Genomic DNA, 13,682 nt, shown 5'->3' on the forward strand with positions numbered 1-13,682 from the left:
GGAGTGGAGGAGTAGCCTAGTGGTTAGAGCAGTGGGCTATGAACCAGGAAACCAGGGTTTGAGTCCTGCTGTCATGCCTTGTGACCTTGGGCAAGTCACTTTACCCTCCATTGCCTCAGGTACAAACTTATGGGCTGATGGAGTGCACTGTTAACCTGCCATTAGGACATGTGTTTTCCCTTATTCAGTAAGGGGCCAAAAACACATGTCCAACCCACCGAACCTAATAGCGCCCTCAACATGCTAATTTCTCCGGGAAAGTGCGCAGTAAAAACTTTTTTTTTACTGCTTTTCTTATCGCCATGATATTAAGTCCCGAAGGGTAAAAAAAGAAAAAAAAATTTGAAGTCAGCCCGCGGCTGTCGGGTCGAAAACCGGATGCTCAATTTTGCCGGCGTCCGGTTTCCGAGTCCGAGGCTGTCAGCGGGCTCGAGAACCGTCGCCAGCAAAATTGAGCGTCGGCTGTCAAACCCGCTGTCAGCCGCCGCTCCGGGCCAAAAGGAGGCGATAGGGACACTAGCCCGTTTCTACTGCCGGGCCTCATTTAAATACTGAATCGCGCGCACAGGCGAGTGGCTCTCCTGCGGACTTTACTGAATCGGCCCGTTAGATTGTAAGCCCTCTGGGGATAGGGAAATACCTACAGTACCTGAATGTAATCTACTTTGAAGCACTGAAAAAAAAAGTGCAAAAAGGGAATATAATTCTAAATAAAATAAATAAACTTCTGCTTCCAGATGCCTACTTTGCTTATAGCAAAAGAAAAGCAGTTTCACATAGATGGAAGTTTTCTTGAAGTCATTATCCTAAGAAATTAATTATCCAGCACTACTGAAACAATTGTTATTTTGTAATGAGGGAGAGAAAGTGATTTTTAGATATTTCCTGATTTTGTTTTATGTCAAGCTACATGAACAGTGCACTGACAGGCCGATCCAATACAGCGTGCTCAGCTGAGCGCATTCAAAACGCCTGTCCACCCCCTGTGAAACTAATAGCACTCATCACATGCAAATGCATGTTGATGAGGCTATTAGCTACTTTCCCCAGATCCCCAAAAAAATCTGCACCCGACCAGCACATTTTTACGCTCAAAAATTAACACCTGCCCAGAGCAGGCGTTAATTTCTGAGCAGCCCAAAAAGGTGTGCAGGCTGCTGGCGCTAACCTTTAAAAAGGAGATAGAGCAGCTTTTAAACTAGAGCAAAGGGGAAAGCCAACAGTTGCTCAGCAGCACATGGTTTGGAGGGAGGTTTCTTCAAAGGAAACTAATGAAGCATTAGAGTTAGGGGATCCCAACAGAGAGGTTCCACTAATAACAAAAGTAGTCCAAGTGCCTGTAATTAAAAACTCATCTGAGTTAAAAGATTCCAATTTATCCCTGGTAACTGAAAAGCAGAATGTTAATAAAAATAAAAAAATACACTTTGAAATGTTTGTATGCTAATGCCAGAAGTCTAAGAAGTAAGATGGGAGAATTAGAGTATATCGCAATGAATGATGGCCCCAGACTTAATAGGCATAACAGAGACATGATGGGATAGTGCTATACCAGGGTACAAATTTTATCACAATGACAGAGAGAAGCATCTTGGTGCTGAAGTGGCGCTTTATGTCTGGGATGGTATAGAGTCCAACAGGATAAAGATCCTGCATGAGATTAAATATACAATAGAATCTTTATGGGTAGAAATCCCTTGTGTGTTGGGGAAGAGAATAGTGGTAGAAGTATACTACTGTCCACCTGGCCAAAATGGTGTTACGGGGATGCTGGAGGCGGTCCTATTTCTGGAGATTGTGCTCCGAGGAAGCACCAAGGCAGGCGAGCAGTGCCCAAGCAGGGGCGAACAGGCTGGAGATGAGGAGCCCTGGCCTCTGCTGAATCTGAACACATCGGAGAGACCCAGCAATGCAATGTTGGTCTCTGGAGTAGCCCTCCGGCCACTCGATAGCCCTTTCGGACCTGCGTACAGGAACGGCAGATGTGACAGGACGGACAGAGGCTGAGGGATATAACAAACAAGTTTAGATGAAGACTCAGGATACTTGAAGGAATGAGATGAGACTCAGGATACTTGAAGAGGTGAGACGAGACTCAGGATACTTGAAGTACTCAGACGGAGTCACAGATTGCTTGGAGATTCAGGATTATGGATAGTACTGAGTAGGTACTGCGACGGCGCGCGCCCTACACAGCCAGTCAAGGCAGGTCACGGACCACGCGGACACTAAAGCAGGTTCCAGTTTCAGGAGATGACAAAGACTCCAGCGAGGCCTGTACGGAGACGTGCTCTCCACAGCCAAACAAGGCAAGGCATGGGTCACGGAGCAGAACAGGAACGGAACAGGTTTAGGCAGATCCGGTAGTGGCCCGCAGCGCAGGGTATGCCGAGGATGACTGTACAAAGGTGGTACTGAGGTAGTCAGAGGTCTGGAAGCTCAGAAGGTTCCCGACGAAGTCGAGGCAGTAATCTACAGCGCAGGGTATGGTGAGGTGAATCCTGCTGAGGAGGAGACGGTAGTGGCCGCAGGCACGGGGTACACCGCAGGTAATCCCAGCAAGGCTTGGTAGAGTAGAAGTACTCACGAGACGTGGTTCCAGAGGAAGTCCTGAGGAGTAAAACAAACAGGAGTTCAAAGGCAGGAAGGCCCTCTGAGGAGCGGATAGCCTAGGAACGCAGAAGAGCCCCTGAGGAGCGGGTGCTCAGAGCGTTCACACAGCAAGCCAGGAACTGGAACAGGAAGTCTACTGAAGAGGATTCAGCAACGAGGAAACTCCTTGCTATAACTCATCTAAGCGTAGGGCCAGTCAGCTTAAGTACAGTGAGGCAGTGATGTCATGCAGAGGGGACGCCCCCGAGGTTCCCGCCATGACGTGTATTAAGGATGGCCTGCGTGCGCGCGTGTTAAGCAACTCCAGGAACAAGATGGCGGTCGGCATTGCCCACGCCATCCCGGGGCGCCAAGGAGGTCGGCATTTGCTGGCGGAGGCCGCCACTCTTCCCAGAATTATTGATGATGCAGTGAAAAAAGAGGTGAGCATGAGAGGTCGCAGCCGTCTGCGACTGATGGGCGCAACACTCTCATATAAATTGTGTTATTTTGACCAATATAAAGTTTGCAGAATTTTAAGTTTTTGTGCCCAGAATTCCCCCAGGAGTAAATGTAATAAGACAGTAACGTTCAAACTCACCCTCGAATTAACTTTATTATTATACTGTTTTCTCAGTTTGTAGATGGCCTAAAAACGGATCTAAATTCGGACATATTCTTCCAATAAGGGGAGGAGGGATAGCCTAGTGGCTAGAGCAATGGTCTAAGAACCAGCAGACCAGGTTTTGAGTCCTGCATCAGTCTATAAAAAGTAATAAATAAATAACAAACTTAAATGTTACTTTACTTGCAAAGTAGCTAGCCGTAATACTTGCAAAGTAGCTAGCCATGATCGTATAGTGGTCAGTACTCTGCGTTGTGGTCACAGCAACCTCGGTTTGAATCCGAGTCATGGCACAAGTGAGCATTCTTTATTCTATACCCCTAACTAATCAAGCTAGATATTTCACTTGGATGCAGCTCCATCACTGCTCTCTACATTAATGGTGGGGGTGGAAGGGGAATAGAACAAAGAGCTAAGAGAAACAGATAAGAATGAGAGAAAAAATGTGTGAGGCTTGCTGGGCAGACTGGATGGGCCATTCGGTCTTCTTCTGCCGTCATTTCTATGTTTCCAATCCTAGTAGAAAGCAGAATTTTTTTCCACAACATTCCCTTGTATGGATATTTTTTTAAAAAGGTGTAGCTTAGATGTTTTAAATGGAGGGTTGGAGCGGGAGAAAAAATTGTGGTAGTCTCCAATCTCCTTCTTAAAAATTGCTCCTGCTTAGCAGCTCTATGGAGCCCGGGGGGGGAATGTGCTTCTTTTAGGAGTCGTTCCGTGCAGCAACCGAACTGCAACTTTCCACCCTGGGTTGTCGCTCCTCCTCCTCCTCCCCTGCCAGGCCTACCAATAACATCCCAAACCGAGCAAATACGCTTCTCCAGGCCCTTCCTTTCCTGTGCGAGGCGTGCACCTGCCTCTGCCTTGCTTCCCTTAAAGGGATGTGGAGCTGGGAGGACCCGCCCGGCGGGACAGGTAACCCCAGCCGCATCGTCCGGCGAGCAGCGCACGAAACTGCACTGGGCGGCGCGGCGCCGGGTCACGTGAGGGGAGGTTTGCCGGGGAGAATTCGGCAGGAACAATACGACCTTCGGCGGAGAATAGGCAGGAGCGGGCGTCCCTCGCCGCCGCGGAGGGAGACGCAGGCTGAAACGGTGCCCGGACAGCCCGGTGCGAGGCAGGGAGAGCCACACCCACAGGCTGCTGGGCGATGCGGAGGTAAGAGAGCCCAGGCGGGCGAGGGAGAGCGAGGCGATGCCCGCGGGGCAGGCAGCCGGTCCATTGCGACACCGTCTCCCCGTGGGACCCACGCGAGTCTCTTCCTCGTGTGGCAGCACCGGTTTGCGGAAGGGGATCGCGGGGGGGGGGAGTCGGTCTCCCGCTGAAAGTGCAGATTAACGTCTCCTTTCCCGCCGCCCTCCTGCAGTCGGGGAAGCGGGCGGCGAAGTTACCGAAAGATCTGGACGAGCCGGCTGCTCTCGGGTCTTTTGTGCTAACAGGAACCGGCGGGAACAAAGAAAGGAGGAGACCTGGGCCAAAACTCTCTCTCTCTCTCCTGGAGAGAAAGCGGTCCAGGTACGATGCGCAATATTTGAAGGGCTTTAAGGCTCTACTGCCGAGGACGTAAATCTCACCCCATCAGGGTGGATGGACTGTCAAGCCTGCAGGCTGAGTAACAGCTATAGGGCGATTAATTTAAATAGGTGCAGTCAGGAAAGTAATCCCAGAGAGAAACCATGGCACACCGGCTTTGCAAGAATTAATAACTACTGTTTGGGTAAACAAATTCCAAAAGCAGCAGTAGCATCAGATTACAAACCTGTCCACAAAGGGGCCGGTCTTGCAATATTAGGGGCAAACCAGTGTTTGTCAAGTATTTGCGGCATGAAAGTTTCTAAGAAGACACTTTTTTTTTGTAATGTTTTTGTCTGTCAGTAAGCTGAGAGGCAAACACTGAAGATAAGCTCTCTTTTGTTCCTTATTCTATTAATATTAAGATATGAATTCATTATTAAAGTTGCTCCCATGTTTTCCTATTGAAATAGGCTCTTTCAGTTTCATAGTATATGTAGGTGAGACATTATGTTGCAGATAAATTGATGTATTTGGTTTATTTCTTTTATTTTTCATGGGAATTAAAGTTGTAATATTACAGTTTTTTGCAACATGATGTACCTGATTCTAAGGAATGTAATCCTTAATTGTAATTTATAAAAATCAATAAAGAGATAATAATAAAAATAAAAAATAACTACTGTTTGGGTAAACAAATTCTAAGAAAAGCAGCAGTAGCATCAGATTACAAACCTGTCCACAAAGGGGCCGGTCTTGCAATATTAGGAGCAAACCAGGGTTTGTCAAGTATTTGCGGCATGAAAGTTTCTAAGAAGACACTTTTTTTTTGCAATGTTTTTGTCTGTCAGTAAGCTGAGAGGCAAACACTGAAGATAAGCTCTCTTTTGTTCCTTATTCAACAAGATTAAGACTTTCAGAATTCAAGGTGAAGACATTTTATTTCTTAAAAAAAAATACCAGTAGATTTAATCTACCAGCTTTTGGTTAAGGATGGATAGCAGTATGTTAACACCACCCAATGTATAGGTTTTATAGGGACTATTCTCTGCTCCTGTCTCAGACCTTATACTTTTGATATCTGCCAAGAAGCAATCAGCATGTCCATTCTGCACTGATATTCAGTATTTGATCATAAATTTCTACTGAATTTAGGGCCTGATTAAAAAAACAAAACATTTACTAGCGTAAAGTTGGGTTTTACTCGAGTAAATACACTTTACATGAAAAAATGGCCTTTGGAAATTGCTATGATAGTATGTTACATTTACACGCTTAACTCCTTTGAAAATTGCCCCTTAATGTTTCTGAAAAGTGCTACTTTAATAGCGCTGTAAAGTGTAGTTCATTTATTTCCAAAACCTGTGAGTTTGGCCAGATGCTTCAAACTTTGTACCTCAAATATATTTTTAAGGATTATTTCTCAGAGTGAGAGGATAAAAGTTGTGAATAAGTAATACAAAGAAGGGTTCAAACTGTTAGTCTTCAGTGGGGAATACATAATTTGAAAATTTTTTAATGTGCATTTTGGAAATTTTTCTTTAGAAGAGTACCAAGATAGATGTTGCAACAATTTTTGCCAGATTTGAGAATAATCATAAACTACTAACCATCAAGGGAACACCCTGATGTGCGGTTATGTGCGGTAGCTGTATCCGAGATGACCACTGTAATCATCTCTTTGTATGGCCACCGTCTTTATTCCCATGAAAAAGTCAATAGAAGTGGCAGAAATCCATCCACAGCACAAAGATTGATAAGTATTGACAACAAGAAGTGCAAGAGTAGCTCTAAGAGGGTCGAGCTGACTGCTAGAGAGAGTAAAAATCAAGGACTAGACAAGCAGTAGTTATACAATTAATAAAAAGAAAAAATCTAAAAAATTAGTTTGAGAATAAAGATGGCCATACAAAGAGATGATTACAGAGTGGTCATCTCGTATATAGCTACCGCACATAACCTCACATCAGGGTGTTCCCTTGATGGTTAGTAGTTTATGATCTTTCAAGAAAAAGGGGGAACTGAGGTTCTGTTGATAGATGTGAGAATAAAGCAATAGTCATTCAGAGGATAATCTGTCAAAGGGAGCTCCACAGAAAAATCCCTGTGGGTGAAAATTACCCAGCCTTCAATGCAAATTGTATGTGTTTGGCAGTGGGAGAAAGGGATGATGTGGAGAGGTCAGGAGAGCAGCGCTGGTGCAAGGGTATTAGACACACCAGGCAAACCACCTACCTTGCACCCCTATCCCTGCCCAAGATTTTGATAAATAAACTCAGAATCATGATGACCCCTTCTGTCATCCCTTCCAGAACAATCCTGTAAACACACATATTAAACTTTTATATATATATACATACATTTAATGCAAATGTTTCAGAAATCATGTCAATGTCTGATGAATGTGTTGTCTGTGATTTTTTGAGATAGAATGCAAAAAAAAAAATCAAGAAATCCGTAATTTTATAAATTTAAAAAAAATCCGTACTGCATTGGTTGAAGGTAAGCTCTAAAAGTGCTGAACGGGATGAACTCAGATGTATCCTCACCGTACAAGGTGTATGCATTGCTGTCCAGATACACCTATGAGACAGTCTCTGCTCCAAAAAGCTTGCAGCTTAGATAAGACAGAGAGGCAAAACAAGCCTTAGGGAAAATATTTAAAATCTCAAAGATGGGTTGATAAGTGCAGTAAAAATGATGACAAGGATCATTTTATCTCACTATGCGGCACTCTGTGAAGAAACTCAGAGCCCTGCAAAAACCACTGATTTCATATGTAGCACCGCATACCTTATATTGGGAGTACAGAATAAGCTGGACTGCTACCGAGCTCTATACGGAAACTACAAGTTAACACAGGGGTGGCCAACTCCAGTCCTCTAGAGCCACATACAGGCCTGATTTTCAGGATATCCACAATGAACATGCATGACGGACATTTGCATGCACTGCCTCAACAGTATGCAAATATACATATTCATTATGCATAGCCTGAAAACTAGGCCTGTTTGTACCTTTGAGGACCGAAGTTGGCCGCTCCTGAGTTAACATGATACCTCACCTCAATCATGAACAAGGACAGACCTTCACCAAATACAGACAGACTGAGATTCTTAACCCAGTCAGTTTTTCAGGCTATTCAAGATAGCTTTGCTTACATTGGAAGCAATGCATGCAAATCTCTCTCATGCATCTTCAATTTGGATATCCTGAAAACCTGACTTGCCAGAAGTGCCCCTGGTACTAAGTTGAGAGCCATTGGACTAAATGACCACAAATTAGAAGTAGAAATCTGTAGACAAAAACGTTATTCATTTTATTTATTTATTTATTTATTTATTTATTTATTTATTTAGCCATTTTGTATATTATCATTCCAAATAAAGATCACAATGGTTTGCAACATGAAGTGCAATGATTTAATGAGGTCAAACAACATACAGTTTAAAAATTGACACATCCTTTGGATAAGGTATTTAAGTTCACGAGAGGTTCTTAATGACTTTGACCTTGAGGGTGCATGCTCAGTGTTCAGGTGGTTTTAGGTTATAGGCAATTTGAAATAACCAAGTTTTTAAGTCATGTTTGAATTTCTTTGTTTCTGGAGTCAGTCTTAGATACTTGGGTAGAGAGTTCTATAGGATTGGGCCTGCTATTGAGAACATGTGGTCTCTTATTTTTGTTAGGTGAGTATTCTGTAATGATGGCAAAGCTAGTAGTCCTTTTTTTGAGACCTTAAAGATCTCTGTGGCCTGTATGATTGTAGAACTACGTCTCCTGAGTTAACATGATTCCTGCCTTGCCCCTCCCTACCTGTTCCTTGCAGCTGCCTGGGAGGAGAGGGCATTAGGAAGCAGAGTGCACTAAAAAAAAAAAAAAATCCTCGGAACACCTTAACAAAGGGCATTCTGGGTGCAGGGTGTTTTCTCTGAGCAGAAATAAAGCATAGGCTTAATGAAGAGCTGCAAGGCTCAACAGTTTGTGGACACTTGGTGCTGCCTATCGAGGAGACCTGCTAAGCGCACACCGTTGGCTGGCAAAGAGGTCTGAAGATGGGACCACGCGGAGCTTTGCCTATACCAGCCGCCTCTCCTACAGGTTGAGCCCTTGGGTTCTGGCAGCCAGAAGGTCTTAGGTAGGTCCCTAGGCAGTCCAGAGAGGAATCCAAAGTGGTGTATGTCCGAGTGAGCGAGAGCAGGCTGAACCAGAAGACTGGCCAGAGGTCAGGGTAGGCAGCAGACAGCAGAATCAGTGGATAGGCCAGAGGTCAAGCCAGGCAACAGACAGGTCGAGGTTTGGTCCAGAGCCGGGGGCAAAGTCCAGGAAGGCAAGCCAAGGAGACAGGGAAACAGAGGACAGACAGACAAGACAAATGGGAACAAACAACCAGGACAAGGGAAAGCATGGAAGCAGGAAAAGGAGTAAGTGACAGAGTACAGGAACAAGACAACAGGGAATAAGGCAAGAAATGAGCAACCAACACTGGAGCAAAGAACACCAGTGAAATTGTTGCAGAGGCGTCTGGGGGCATCTGAAGCAGGCTGAAATAGACAGGCCACTGACATCAAAGAGTGCCGCAGGGTCTTTCCCACTGCTGCCCCTTTTAACGGCAGGATGCTGGGTGTGCACGTGCCCTAGGAGAAGGTTGGTGGCAGCAGTCGAGTTGAAGGTATCTCTGCTGCGAAGAGAGTTCCGTTCGTGTCAAGTGAGTGCAATGACTTGCGGGGCCATCCTGTGAGTCGCCAATCATGACAAGAGTAAAGGAGGCCTTTGGAAAGATGAGGAGATGGCAGCTCCATTTAAATACTGTGGAAAAGGGTAAACGGTGGAGTGCCTCAGGGATCTGTACTCGGACCAATGTTTTTATATATATATATATATATATATATATATATATATATATATATATATAAATGATCTGGAAAAGAATACAACAAGTGAGGTTATCAAATTTGCGGACGATACAAAATTATTCAGAGTAGTTAAATCACAAGTGGATTGTGATACATTACAGGAGGACCTTGCAAGACTGGAAGATTGGGCATCCAAATGGCAGATGAAGTTTAATGTGGACAAGTGCAAGGTGTTGCATATAGGGAAAAATAACCCTTGCTGTAGTTACACGATGTTAGGTTCCATATTAGGAACTACCACCCAGGAAAAAGATCTAGGCATCATAGTGTATAAAACTTTAAAATCATCGGCTCAGTGTGCTGCAGCAGTCAAAAAAGCAAACAGAATCCTAGGAATTATTAGGAAGGAAATGATTAATAAAATGGAAAAGGTCAATGCCTCTATATCGCTCCATGATGAGACCGCACCTTGAATACTTTGTACAATTCTGGTCGCCACATCTCAAAAAAGATATAGTTGCGATGGAGAAGGTACAGAGAAGGGCAACGAAAATGATAAAGGGGATAGAACAGCTCCCCTATGAGGAAAGGCTGAAGAGGTTAGGGCTGTTCAGCCTGGAGAAGAGACGGCTGAGGGGGGATATGATAGAGGTCTTTAAGATCATGAGAGGTCTTGAATGAGTAGATGTGAATCGGTTATTTACACTTTCGGATAATAGAAGGACTATTTATTTATTTGTTTATTTTTGTATACAGATATTCGATTCAAGATATCAAATCGGTTTATAGTGAAACAGATTAAATGAGACAGGCTTCTTATTTTTACAGAGTAACTTCTTGAAAATATAAAACAGGATTTACATCATAATGTCACTATACAAAACCTAGTAATATTTATTTATTTAATTCTTTTATATACCGACCTTCATGACAGGTGTCATATCAAATCGGTTTACATGGAACAAGGGGGTAAAACATTCTTATCAACCATTTAACAGTAAAATAATCAGAGGAGGTAAAAAAGTTACATATAACAAGGAGATCAAACTTGGGAATAGAAGAAAGAGAAGGACAGAGGGATAACCATTGTACAAAATAACTAGTAATATAAACGGTATTAACATCATTATGTGATTATGCACTTAGTGACTTAGAAAGTTGGGGATGGTAGTTATTGCATCGATATTCAGGTTCAGTAGAATGCTTTTTGGAACAGCCACGTCTTTAGGTTTTTTTAAAGGTTTGTATTATGGGATCCATTCTTAGCTCTGTTGGTAGTTTGTTCCATTGTATGGGTCCTGCCATGGAAATGGCGCATTCTCTGACTGCGTTTTAAATTTGTTGATTTTGGAGAGGGGGTTTGGAGAAGTCCAATGTTTGAGGAACGTAAACTCCTTTTAGGTGTCTGAAATTGTAATGCATTGTTGAGCCAATCTATGTTCTGGTTATAAAGTGTTTTGTGGATGAGAGTCAATGTTTTGTATGTATTCTGTATGATGGGTAGCCAGTGTAAGTCTTGAAGGATTGGGGTTATGTGATCTGTTCTTTTGCTATTTGTGAGCATTCTGGCTGCTGCGTTTTGAAGCACTTGCATTGTAGGGGGCATTCCATGAAGTTAGCAAGTAGCCATTTTAGACTAATCGGAGAAAATTCTTTTTCACTCAACGCACAATTAAGCTCTGGAATTTGTTGCCAGAGGATGTGGTTAGTGCAGTTAGTGTAGCTGGGTTCAAAAAAGGTTTGGATAAGTTCTTGGAGAAGTCCATTAACGGCTATTAATCAGGTTTACTTAGGGAATAGCCACTGCTATTAATTGCATCAGTGGCATGGGCTCTTCTTGGTGTTTGGGTAGTTGCCAGGTTCTTGTGGCCTGGTTTGGCCTCTGTTGGAAACAGGATGCTGGGCTTGATGGACCCTTGATTTGACCCAGCATGGCAATTTCTTAAGTTCTTAGGTTGATGTGTTTGATAAGAAGTATTGCTGAGGTAAGCTGCTTTTAAGTACCATTTGAGTGTATAGAATAAAAATGTACAAGTGAAAACTGGAGTCCTCCGGCCAGCTATAGACCACTCATGCTCTGTGATAAGCTCTTTGCTTCTTTATCTGCTCCAGCTTATCCCATTTCTTCCTGGTCCTTGCCCCCCCCCCCAGGCTAAACCTTGGGAATAAGGAACACGTGATGCTGTGAGCAGAGTGAGATGTGTTTTGGCTTTGCTGCTTGGGCCTCCCTGCCATCTGCCTTGCTGGCAGCCCATCCGTGCTCTGTTGGCACTGGTTTGGCCTCAGCACAATAAAATAAAGGTTGGTAATTTGCTGCATAATCTGAGGTATGGCTACGAGCGGTAGATCGGTGAAAAAGGACAAAGAAAAAAAATCAGTCACTGATCCCAAGATGGCGGAGAACAGCACGATGGCAGTGTCGCCCGTTCCTGCTTATTCTGGGTCCTTGATTGAGGTGGTTACAGATGTGGTGACTCGGGCCTTGGATGTAAAATTGGATGCAAGATTTGACTACATTTGTGCCAAATCTGATGCGCTGTCAGGAGCAGTGGAGAATTTTACAAAGTATATCTATGCCATTAAAGTTCAGAATTCCTTGGGCACAGCTAAATTGTTGATGGACTTCCCAGCCTATGTTTTCTCTTTCTTTTAAGTACAATACTATTGCTTGGTTTACTGTTTACTAGGATGGGCTCTATTTCCTGCATGTTTGTTTGTTTTATTTATTTATTTATTTATTTAACATTTCTTTTATACTGATATCCGTTCGCACATCGTATCGGTTCACAGTGAACAAAAAACCATTGGGCAGTGCCCGTACATATAACAGATAACATAATATAATATGATGAACTAGGCAACATATAAATAATTTATGGGAGGAGCCCTTACATATAACAGGCATCAATGGGTAGATGCTATGGAATATAACTATATACATGATAGTGCGAAGTACAAAATCAGCAGACATAAAGGCGTTCATACCAAGATATCAGTATAACATTCATAGGGGGTGAGATGGAGTAGGCTTGCTGAAAGAGCCAGGTTTTAAGTTTCTTTTTGAAAGTGGGGGGTATAGGTCTCTATGCGGATATCATGGGGCAGTGAGTTCCATATGGTGGGGCCGGCAAGAGAAAAGGCTCTGTTAATAGTGGAGGAGAGTTTAAAAGATTTAATAGATTGGGCATGGAGTGTTCCTTGGAGGGCTGGGCATGTAGGTCTCTTGGAGGTGCGAGGTAAGAGGGGGGGGGGGGGTTAAGCCAGTTGAGGTTGGAATTTACTAGACTCTTATGTATGATCGAGAGTGTTTTATAAAGAATTCGTGACTGTATAGGGAGCCAGTGTAGTTCAATAAGTGTGGGGGTGATGTGATCTCTTTTCTTTGTGTTTGACAATATCCGAGCGGCGGCATTTTGTAGGAGTTGAAGTGGCTTAGTGTGTGTTGCAGGAATGCCAAGTAAGAGCGCATTACAATAGTCAATCTTCAATAAAATAATAGCTTGGAGGACTGTACGGAAATCATTGAAGTGTAGTAGGGGTCTGAGTTTCTTTATTGTTTGGAGTTTAAAATAGCAGTCTTTTATGATGGATTTGATGAATGGTTTAAATGAGAGGTGATTATCAATAATAACTCCTAAGTTGCGAGTGTGCGATGGGAAGTTGGTAGCTGAGTAAGCAGGAGGGATGTCTGGGATCGGTTGCCTATTAGATATGATTAATAGCTCAGTCTTGTTGGAATTAAGAGCTAGGTGCATGTCCTTTAGGAGTTGGTTGATGGAGGAAAGACAGGATTCCCAGCTGTGTAAAGCAGTTTGGATGGTGTCAGAGAAAGGGAAGATGATTTGCACATCGTCAGCATAAATAAAATGCTTGATGTGCAGGTTAGTGAGAAGCGTGGTAAGGGGAAACATGTATATATTAAATAGCGTGGATGAGAGTGAGGAACCTTGGGGAAGACTGATGGGATCAGATTCATTGTTGTCCATTGTGACAGTGAAAGTGCGATTTTGGAGATAAGATTGAATCCAATCAATGGCCTTGCCAGTGTTCATTGTTATTTTGATCATAGGGGTGGTGGGCAGGGAGGTCATATAGCA

At 43.5% G+C, this 13,682-nt stretch overlaps 1 protein-coding gene across 4 annotated transcripts in view; it reads left to right on the forward strand.

The window, feature by feature from the left end:
- Positions 1–3,999: 3,999 nt before the first annotated feature.
- SLC7A6 (solute carrier family 7 member 6) overlaps positions 4,000–13,682 on the forward strand; it is a 182,020-nt gene continuing 172,337 nt past the window's right edge. For 2 of the 4 annotated variants that reach the window (XM_029608653.1, XM_029608656.1), the window contains exon 1: positions 4,244–4,375. Coding sequence is in view for 1 of the 4 variants with exons in the window: in XM_029608655.1 (XP_029464515.1) it covers positions 4,099–4,375 (277 nt within the window). In the remaining 3 variants the exon portion in view is untranslated. Of the gene's footprint in view, positions 4,376–13,682 lie in introns of all 4 variants that reach the window. The other 2 variants (XM_029608655.1, XM_029608654.1) reach the window with 2 other exon arrangements.

Source organism: Rhinatrema bivittatum, chromosome 7, assembly GCF_901001135.1.
Source record: "Rhinatrema bivittatum chromosome 7, aRhiBiv1.1, whole genome shotgun sequence".
Lineage (NCBI taxonomy): Eukaryota > Metazoa > Chordata > Amphibia > Gymnophiona > Rhinatrematidae > Rhinatrema > Rhinatrema bivittatum.